The following is an 11,318-nucleotide window of genomic DNA, read 5'->3' on the forward strand; positions in this document are numbered from 1 at the left end:
CTCTTTGATCCCGTTCGACTTGGACAAAATGGTAAACATAAGAATTGTAGCCATATTTTTTAATTTTCCAATGCCTCTAGAATCACGTCAATTGGAGCTCTAAGGAAAAAGTTATGCACAAATTACTGAAATAGGTTTTTCTTTTACAAGATTCTCGATTCTTGACTCTTAGTGAATTATGGTAAATTTATCACCACATCAAAATTGATTTTTCAATCAAATAAATTTACCACCTATGCTTCAAGAATGGCTTTCAACTTGAACCTTAAGTGTATAAAGTGTGGAATGCTAAATCAAAATAGCAAAAATTGAAGTTCTCTCTTTTTTCTTTTTTAAATCTACGATTTTTTTTCTTGTGAGAGGTTTCTAGAAAAATATACCAAGATTGGAGATCAAGAAGAACCTAAAGAAAAGGGATAGTTATGGAGGATTCTTGAAGGAACTTTTGGACTTAGGGTTTCAACCTAAAAAGATGATGAAAATTTCTTTTTCGCTTTTATAAAGTGTGGTTAAGACTTTTAAATTTTTGTTTTTTTGATGGACTCTTCTTTCATTTTTATTTTTAATTAAAAATAAATTCTTATTAAGAGTCCAAGTTTGTCATTCCTAAAGTGTTATGATTGTACCATACTCCTCCAATAATAATTAAAATTATTATTAAAAAAATAAATAAATAATTTTTTTATAATTATTTACTTATTCAAAATATGATTTTTTGTTGAATAATTATTCCATTTTATTTTTTAATTAAAAAGAATTAATAGTAAAATAAAAAAATCCTAATCAAACATGGACTCTTATAATTTGTCAAGAAATTATAATTAATTATAAATAAAGAATAAACTATTTAATTCTTTAATTATAATTAAATCTTCCAATATTATTTTATTTCAAGACAATAATTATCTCAATAAATATTTTTCATTTTAAGACAACTCTTGCCTTAAAAGAATATTTATTCATTAAGACAATTTTTTCACTTAAAAAAAATAAAATAATTAAGACATCTTTTGTTTTAAATCAGCATATACAGTCTTGCCTAGATTAAAACAACTTTTGTTTTAATTAAGACAACATATGTACCTTGTCTAAATTGAGACAACTCTTATCTTAATTAAGACAATATGTAAAGTTACCATTTTTGAATATAAATTTAAATAATTAAATAAGCATGCATTCCAACTTAAACAAGTTAAATTTTATAAAACTAAGTGGAGAATCTATTTGGATGTAGATGTTTCAAGCTCCAATAAACTTATAATTAATTTCATTAAGATAATTCAAGTTTGTTAAGTGTGAAATCACTTCACCTTAGACTCATAGTTGAACTCTTGGATTAACTACAATTACAAGAAAGGATCCAATATTTAACATTCAATATTAGTTGTTCAAATTGTAAACTTTATGTTGTGAACCCTCATAACCATCCAATGATAAAAGTGAAATTATCGTTTTACCCTTTATATCAATTTTGTCCCTTAGTCTTAGATTTCATCCAATTGGTGATCCAATACTCTAGATCTAATCTTTTGAGTATCAAGATGTGATAAGAGCTAATTTATCAATCCACTAGACCCATATTAATCACCAATCTTCTTAAAATCATTATAAGTGATGTTAATGCAATGAACTTCACTATTTGGATACATATTCCCGGATGCTCACCTCAATTATAATCCCAACATACGTGGTCTAAATCAGCGCATTAAGATGATCATGCCCATGATATATCAAAGATTATAAAGAAAATAAACACAAGTCCATTATCCATAAAGATTTTGATTGTCCACTATCCATCAAGATTTTGATTCTACCATAAATAAATGCATAAGTGTGAGATCAAGATTTAAGTAACAGTTAAAACTTAAATTTGAATCTCACATGATTCCAATTCATGTTAGTGTCATTACTCAAAGTCAATCATTTCGTTGATTTGAGACTCATAATTCTCTTGAAGTGAATCACATTATTTTTGTTGAAGTAATTTAGACACTACAGCTTTAATATAAAAAATTGACAAGCTTTATTATATGACTATGAATAATTTTTAGATTTAATTAAAATACATTCTCCTATGAAAGACTCTTCGTACAAATATATTTTAATATCTCAATAGAATCATAGTACTTTTATAACTAGATAGTATTGTCAAAATGTACTTTGATTACAAAAAAAAATAAATGAAATATAATAATGAGAATATACTTGCTTTTTAAAGCACTGTATTTTCAAATTCCAAACAACAAAGGCTTATGCTTAGTGGCTTATCAATATAAGAGTACTTACAATGGACAAGTAGTTATTAGTTATTTACAATTTAAACTTTATATTGGATTGCCGTTCAGTAAAAACTTTGTAATTTCTTCTTGGAGTTTGAAGGTTGTTTGTTGTTTGAAGACTATTTGGTGTTTAAACTATGTTTGGTGCTAATATATTAGGAACTTACTAGTTTGAATCTTCTTAAGTTATCCTTATTTTTAAGATTTCAAGTAAGTTGTTAATTAGCATTTAGACTATGATCTGGAAAGCTATGGTTGATGGGAAAGTTTAGAATTACTCATGTTTCTGTTTGGATGCTGATGGTGTTGATTGATATCACTGTCTGTTGGCCTTGGAAGTAGGATTGTTGCTGGGACCAAATGTTTAGTGATGTTTAAGCTGAACCAGTTTAATGCTGCTTGCATAGAATCATTTTTGCTAGAAAATGGGCAGAGGAATGGATTCTGGGAACTCTCTGATTTCGTGACATAATCTTTTATAAGTCCTTTTGTTTACAGCCATCAAGTCTCATGTGAAATGGTGGGAAAAGTGGGAAATGGTAGGATGGCATTTTATTGTTCAATGTCTATGTTGGGGCTATCAAAAGTTGATGGTTTAGTTGACAAATTTTCATGTGGAAAAATAAGAAAAAAAATGTTCCATTACCACATTTTACCTACAATTTGCTTCTTGTCCAACAAACTTTGTGTGAAACATTGAAATTTTTCTATTTGTTCATAAAAATTATTATTAAAAGTTTTTACTACTTGGTTTTAAAAAAATAAAAAAAGAAATCATTAACTAAAAAAGTTTAAAGACAAAATTAAAAAATTCTTTGGATAATGTTTTTTATTAATGTGATAATTTTAAGCATTATTATTTTTAATATTTATAGATTTAGGGTCAAAATAAATATTTAGTAATATTACATTATTTTTGTTATGCTATTATTTATTATTTGAAGAGATAAAGTTGAAATATTAAAATCTTACATTAAAAAAAATATAAGTTTATTCAACTTTATATTTTCATGTATAAAGATAATTTTATAAATTTACGCTATATGCCTAGTAAAATACTTTCAAAACAACCACTATCATCTAATCTTCTCAACGATCATATTTCTTACAATTATTATTTTTTAAATTTTATACTAAACACGGTAAAGTTATCTTCACAACAATCACAAATCTAACAATCACATTCCCAGCAAAATACCAACACCAACTAAGTGTACTTCTCCCTTAAGGGAGGTGTTCACCTAATATAACTAACTAAGCATCTATCATAATTTCCTATTTCCCTAACCCCTTAATCACATTCTTAATCTCCTAAATCCACAGCTTCGATATAATTTAAAGGCCAAATATGTAATTAACCCTTATATTCATATGAAGCAACTACCATGTTTTTATCTTGGTGCACCATACCCAGTATATTAGTTATTCTAAGATTCATGGTTCTAAAGTTTTATGATACCAAAATAATCAGTATCCTACATGTCTAGAGGTAGAAACCATCACTGGCCTAATCATCAGATATACCTGAAAACTCTTAACCCTACAAGGTTTCATAAAAGGGTCAAACTAAAGGTATAGAGCTTACCATAAAAAGAACCATGTACGTGGATTCTGGCTCTATCCTCAGCATTTACTTCTCACTTGCAAGCCAAGGATGAAGCAAGCAAACTTTGAAAGTCAATGGAGTCAAACAGTTATGCAACTAAGAGAAAAGACCCAAATAATGCTGGGAACAAACATGTCCCTGAGCGATTTTAAGTCAAACTGTGTCTTACAGCAAACAGCTTTCCCAGAGAAGCTGCAGAACATGAATGTCTTGATCAAAGCAGAGACGGTATACCTGAGTTACATCAGGAATAGTATCTATCTTCAAAATCAAACGAATTTGAAGAATGATATTTGAAAGGTAAATGTAATTACTTATGCAACCTGGGTAGGAACACAATCAAATCCATTCCACCCACTTTTGTTTTTGTTTAAATTATATGCTTATCATTTAGCCAAAACAGCTTTACCATTTTGGTAACAGCTGTTTGGAAGAATCAGTGGTTGCTGAGCCTAGCACCAGCAATAGAAGGTGCTGCACCCCTTGTTGTCTTGACATAGGAGGCATAGTCACTGTAGTGCATAGTAAATAGTGTGCTTTGGTACCGAGTCAGTTTTATACGCTTCCTGAGTGATTCAGTGATGGGGCCACTGAAGCCTGCCTTGCGCATCAGTGAGTCAATTGCCTCAACTTTAGTCCAACCTGAAGCAGAACAGAAGCATTGGAGTGATCAGCAAATTTTGCTCTGAAAACTAGACCTGTGATGAACTAAGTTACAAAGTGTTTGTTCTCTAATAAAACTCTTGCACAAGTAAACCTTTCAATAGAAGACAGTCTATGTATATAAATCTGGCAGAAAAAGCCTGCACCTCACTAAAACTAGAGTTTCAGAACAAAATACAAATAAAAAGGCAGCTTTACATGTCACCTGACATCTCTTGCAATGAGGTAGATATTATTAATTACTTCCTTCCCCTGAATCTAACACTTGCAATTGCTTTGATTTAAAAATATTAGAGCATAGGAGCAACAGTGATAAGTATGAAAGGCAGTATATAGTAAAACTAGGTCACTAGTGACCCAGCTAGCATGCTTGACTAATAAAAAGAATTGCGGAATCATTGTACAGCGTAACAAGATGAGAATAAATAACCAGAAAAGAAACAAGAAATTTGCTCATTGCAATTCAAATTCAAATTTCAGGCAGTCTGAAACAAGATAAATAGTCACACACACACACACAGATTAGAAAGTTGGAAAGAAAAGCAAAGAAACTCTCCATATCATATCATTCCATTGGGCTTATAACAGGCAATAAAATCTACCTTCATGTGCAGGCACCTCAGGTAAATATGTGGCACTTCGCCTTATATTATAGTCATCAGTAAACTCAATAATTATGCCATGCTTTCCAACCTGAAAAAAAAAATCAGAGGTAGGAAGGACAGGTAAATGCAGTCCAGATGTCAAAGCATATATCATTGCCATATTCCCCAATAGATACTGCTAGGGTCAGTGCTTTACCAATTTTTATACATATGTCAAAGCATTACCAAGTATAGAACCATATTAACACCAACATTCCACCCTATAGAAAACATAGAATAACAAAAGGGAAAGCCATAACCAATCTGAATCTTCAATATTGCAGATTATTTGATTAACCAATACATTAGGGAGTAAAACATGTTAAAAGTATATTAATGACAAAGACAACACACTGTCTATATTCCTCACTCCAATATTAAAAGATCCTAATTGAGTTGAACTACATACCTCCCAATCAAGGTAGTTATTAGCTGTTTCATAATCAGTCAAAATGGAAACTGTACATTCTAAATAAGGCAGTTCTTTGGCTTGTATAGGGGGAAATCTGCGATCCCTCAAAGCACTGCAAACATTAGATGTTCAAAAAATCCATTAGCAAATGTCACAAGGCATGCCAGAAGAAAGTAAAGAAGCATGCCAAATTGAAAGTAACAGAATGAATTAACTAAGAAGAACTTGTAGTTTCCTTTGCAGTGCGTAGACCAAGGACAAAAGTTTAAAATGATCAAAATCATTTGACTGCAGACCAAACTAAAGCTGCAAAGAGCAGTAAATTGCCTTTCTTTAGAGATCCAGATACATATTTTATTTCCACTGGAAGGTTGGAATATTATGTAAGAAGATATCTTAATGGTGGAAAGTATTATCGCCATTCATGGTTTCTTAATTTCTTTTAGAGTAATTATATAGAGCAAAAGTGTTAACAACACTCCATTAGCAAAAGTAAATATTAATATAAGTGCTATCAGCATTCAATCATTATCCTCTATCTGCCCTCAGGATTTTACCCTCAGCTGGACTGATTAAGCATCACAACAAACAGTGCCTGAAAATCAAACTTAGTTAACTAAAACAAAGGTAGGGCAAAAAGTGAGAGCCACTGAATCTCACTGCCAGATCTCAATTCACTGCAAGACATGAAATTGAAATAATATAGCAGTATTTTGGTCAAACCATGTTCACTAGCCCATGAAAACACTAAAAAGCTAACAATTTTTATTGGTTACTAATAGTGTATCTTTAATGCATAAATCTTCTTGTATTTAACTTCTTTCACTTTGCTACCACTCCTTTAGTACTTGTCTGATTGCTAGTAAGGCCATTTTTTTTATTATCACTTTCCCTATCAAAAGTATATAACAATCACCCTGGCCAGAGGTTAGAAAGCACTCTTCTTCCAAGTAAGTTGCCTAACCTTGACTCTATGGACTTTTATAGTCGAACATATTATTTGTAATAAAAGCATGCTAACATCCTATTCTGGTATGAGATAGGAATAATCAATCTAAAGATATAGCAGATCTTCGATGTCCAATAACTTGTAACTATAACAGCATTCCCATTTTTTTCATCTTAATCATGTCTATCTGAAGCACTCCATTTTTTACAAAGCACCTACCACATCTCTGATATTTATTAGGTAAATCATTTTTTCAGGCAGATCATTCATGATACATGGATAGTAGAATGTGATGAATTTTATTTTATTTAAAAACAATGACAGAAAAATTGACGATAAATAAGAGAGAATTTTTAATAAGCTCACTGTAGTAGGCATTGTCATAGTTGCTATCTTAGCTACATGGGGTGTACACACACACACACACACACACACGGAAAACAAGAAGAAAATTTAAAATCCAAACTAAATGTTTTTTTAGGTCTTAATACCTCGTCAGAGCATAGTCTTTAAACCCGTTAATCAAGCAGCGAGCTTCAAGAGTGCCAATACATCCACGTAAACGAGGCTCCCCACCACTCACAATCTTCTTCCAAGTGACAAACAAGGGGCTGAAGACAGATGACATTTGTCTCAGATGAAGGCATTATTCTGAAAAAGATCTAGGGCTATTGGATATACTAATACAAATACAATAAGATCAAAGAAAAACTAAAATCATAGTAGACATAGTTTGCACTGACAATGCTACTAAAATAAAAGCCAAACATACCAACATCCCAACAACATAAGTAAACCGAAGTAAGAAAATCAGTGCAACATGAAAAGAAAAGGGCAACACTGCTGAAACTCTCTATGGGATATTGACAAACAACCACAAATAAAGAAAATGTTCAAAAAGTTTTCTATTAATCTGTGCAGCAGCACAACCTTGGAAGAAAGAAGATGGGAGATAGACATTGCTATAAGAACTTTCCAACCAAAATGCAAATAAAGACAACAGTAAAGCGCCAACAGTGAAGAAGCCAACAAAAGCATACACTGATAATTAAATCAACATGAAATGCAATGAACATCTCATGGAAGGGCCAAGTGGCAAGACATAGACAACAAAAAGTCATCATGAAGCTTATAGTCAACAATATATCCCTGATGACTCTAAAATCCACTTAACTAAAGGACTGAAGAATACTATCTTGTATCAAAGCTGAAACATTTGATACAAAATCAGAATATAACAATTTGTTACATGCAAAACATCCAAAAATTTAGCAACTTTAAACAAAACAAAAACAGCTGCAAGCTCAGAAGTCAACAAATGCATCTTTTAGTGCATAAATTTCTCCATTCTAAATGTCTTCCCTCAAAAGAGGTCAAATTTGAACCATATAAATGAATTGAAGTTGTATTTCCAAAAAATATTTGGTTTTTTTTTTTAAGGTTATATACAATAATAGCAGTGTTAAGAAACAATGGGCTCCCACCTGATTCAACGCACAGAGACAACCTTCAATTTTATTTGTAGACCACACTTCACCACATGACTTTGAAAGATTATACAGTTTATACAAACATCATTGACATAAAACTTATGACTCAACTTTTACCAATAAAAATAAGAAAAAAGGATGAAATTGTTGTTGCACCAACATAATTAAAATTAATGCCAGGTACAAACAAACAAACAAACAAACATAAAAAAAAAAAAAGGGAAATCAAAAGACCACGAAAAGAACCAAACTTTTAATACAATCAAAAACCAAGAAAAAAATAAAATAAAATCATCGGCACCCAACGCATCATTATCAAAGAAAGAAAGAGAGAAAGAGCAAACATCGCAACAACATAAAAAACGATCAAATATACGTTGACAGATGCTTCGATTAAGCAAATGCATGCGTACCCAACATATGTACAGAGGAAGATAGATAGATAGAATCAAAGAGAGAAAGAGAGAGAGGGGGAAAGGAGAAATTACTGTTGGCCTTCGTCGAAGGCGGGCGGGGGAGCCTCCTCGCTGTTGTAGTGGGCGACCAAATTGTCGAAGCAGTAGACCACCATTTCCCTATTCGCCGACACCATTTTTTCTAATTCCAACGACAATTTCCTCTCTCTCTCTCGACTCTCCTCAAGCCAACAGACAAGCAGCTTCTCCACCGATCGCCCTCCCTTCCCCCTTTTTATTCTCACACGTCAAGTACGATGAACGAAAAGGCGAACCTTCTTGTTTTTTTATATCGTTGAAGAAGAAAGAGGGATATTATTTTTATTATTATATTTTGGTTTTGGTCACCGAAATAATTGAAGGGAAAAACCTTTTGTCGTCTCTTTTCTCGGTGCCTTGTTCCCCTTTTACAGCGGACTCCTAAAATTTATTTTGTTAATTAATTTGGATGATTATGAAATAAATCTTCCATTAAATTGGATTAGAAGAAAAGACGTGTCAGTACAAATAGGACAAATAAGTTTATTATTAATTGATGGTACAATTATTTATGGAAACAATAATTTGTAAATGTACAAAATTATAATGTTCTTTAACTTTATTTCATCAAGAGCTTTTATTTTTCATGGTAAATGTGGCTATAATGAAAGCAAAAATTTTAAGTAAAAATAAAATTTTCTGTTCTCCCTGTCTATGACGTTTTGTATTTTTTTTTCTTTGATTCTTAGGTGACTTGATATTTTACAATGTAATATGATTATAAGTAATGTGATTGTAAAAAAGATAACATTATAATATTTAATATATAACTAAAGTAATAATTAAAATACAGAAAAGATAACATTGTAGTTTTTGGTTTACAAAGTACTTTACTACTGTCATGATGCAGGGGTCCGAGAACTCGATCACTAGACTTGGTTTACTTAAGGAGTCGCCACCAATCTCTTTTTACCTAGGTACGATTGATCATTTATTAAATTTATTTTATTCGACGGAGTTTTAAATCAACTTTAGGTCCGTCTAAAGAACAACAAATTAGTCTATGTATCTTATTTAAATTTGGATTCGGGAGTATGGTTACACATAAGAAAGAATTAGCACCTTTATGACTCCCGTTTCACGAATGGTACCATTTAATCATATATTATCCGAACCCATTAATTTTATTTTTATGTTTTCTTAATTATTATTTATTTAATTTATCTTTTATTCTATTAGCAAATTAAAATATTCTATTTGGTTTTACGAGTGTGACATGTGCATGATGCGATTATAAAATGCATGGCAAAAAATCCGAGTAATGTCAAACGAAACCTTTTATTGAGGATATTTGTCGAATCTACCCATCATACTGGTGGGATCCGAGAATATTCTTTCACCTAGGGAATTACCAAGGAAACTCGCCTTCACAAGTCTAACAAGTAAATTCCACCATCTGGGTAGTCATTTACGAGTAAAAATAAGGTTTTTTATGAAAGCAAACCTACTACGAACGGAGGTTTTTATTAAAGATATTCTCCGAGCTCTCCCATCATACTGATAGGGTCTTAATCAAAATATCTATCCTAGTGATGAATCATTTCTAGGTTTAAACGAAGAACATCTATCGATTGGACTCCATTTCAAACCAAACTTTCTACATCATTTCAAAACATTAAAACATTAAATTCTCTAAGTACAAAAACTAAATTTCCTATGTGCAAACACAATTCATCTTGCTTATCTAAGGCTTTGCTAATATAAATATCCCACATTAAGGTGGGATTTCACAATCTTCAATTTGTTTCAGTGTTTGACAATCATTTGCAATAATAAAGTCTCATTTGATATCTCCAAACATGAAAGTCTTCACCATTGAAATGTGGAGGCTCAAGATATGGTTATCATTCTTGGGTCTTGCAATCACCAAGTGTTAGAAGACAAAGGTTTGTAAATTCATCATCTTTCTCATCTTGGGAGTCATCATTATCGCTCTAAGTTGCTATCATCCTTTTCTTTTTGAATCTTCTTAAAGTGTTCCTCATGTTGTTGTTAGGACATTCATATTTTGTGTGATCGAGCCTTTTGCAATCAAAACATATCCAGCGATCTCTTGTATGTTCTTCCTTAGGCACATCCCTTTTTATAGGTTTCTTTGCTTTAAAATTTTTCTTCATGTATCTATTAAATTTCTTACCTCGCAATGCCATGTTGTCTTTAATTTCACTTTCACTCTTGGTGCTTCTTTCCTCTTCCTCGACTATAGATTTAAGGGTTATTTCGCTTTGTTTGACATCTTGTTTCTTAAGTTCTTCTTTCTCATTCTCATGTTTAAGTGTCATTTCACAGGTAGGAAGGGAGCTTATGCGTGCCTTTAACTTAAAAGTCATTGAGGTTTCTAGCTTCCTTTATAGCCATGGCTTTTGTCGTTTAGACTTAAGTAGGTTTTACAAAAATTTCTTGACAAGTTGGGCATTAGGAAAGTCTTTCCCTAAAGCCTTTAATCCACTTACAATATTAGTGAATCTTTCAAACACATCAATAATTGATTCACCATTTTTTCAGCCTAAAGAGCTCATAGTCATGCGTAAGCAATCTAATATTGGATTCCTTGACTTGGTTGGTGTCCTCATAAGTGATTTCTAAGGTGTCCCAAATTTGTTTAACATTTACACTCATAAACACTTTATTAAAGTCACTAGCTCCCAAGACACAAAGAAAAGTATTATGAGCCTTGCAATTTATTTGAAAGGAAATTGTGAGAAAAGGACCTCGGCATAAGGTGATTTCAAAAATAACGAACCATATAAAGTTATCTGTTTCTAGCCACTAATAAGCATG

At 31.6% G+C, this 11,318-nt stretch overlaps 1 protein-coding gene across 1 annotated transcript; it reads right to left on the reverse strand.

Moving 5' to 3' along the window:
- Positions 1-3,982: 3,982 nt before the first annotated feature.
- LOC110425996 (AMMECR1 family) lies at positions 3,983-8,852 on the reverse strand. The gene is made up of 5 exons (XM_021441084.2): positions 8,532-8,852; positions 7,045-7,164; positions 5,602-5,716; positions 5,151-5,241; positions 3,983-4,527 (listed from the first exon to the last, which is right to left on the reverse strand). The coding sequence occupies exons 1-5, from the start codon at positions 8,633-8,635 to the stop codon at positions 4,322-4,324; spliced, it is 636 nt and encodes a 211-aa protein (XP_021296759.1). The 5' UTR covers positions 8,636-8,852; the 3' UTR covers positions 3,983-4,321.
- Positions 8,853-11,318: the final 2,466 nt, after the last annotated feature.

Source organism: Theobroma umbraticum, unplaced genomic scaffold (assembly GCF_002168275.2).
Source record: "Theobroma umbraticum cultivar Fairchild unplaced genomic scaffold, ASM216827v3 scaffold_12.1, whole genome shotgun sequence".
Lineage (NCBI taxonomy): Eukaryota > Viridiplantae > Streptophyta > Magnoliopsida > Malvales > Malvaceae > Theobroma > Theobroma umbraticum.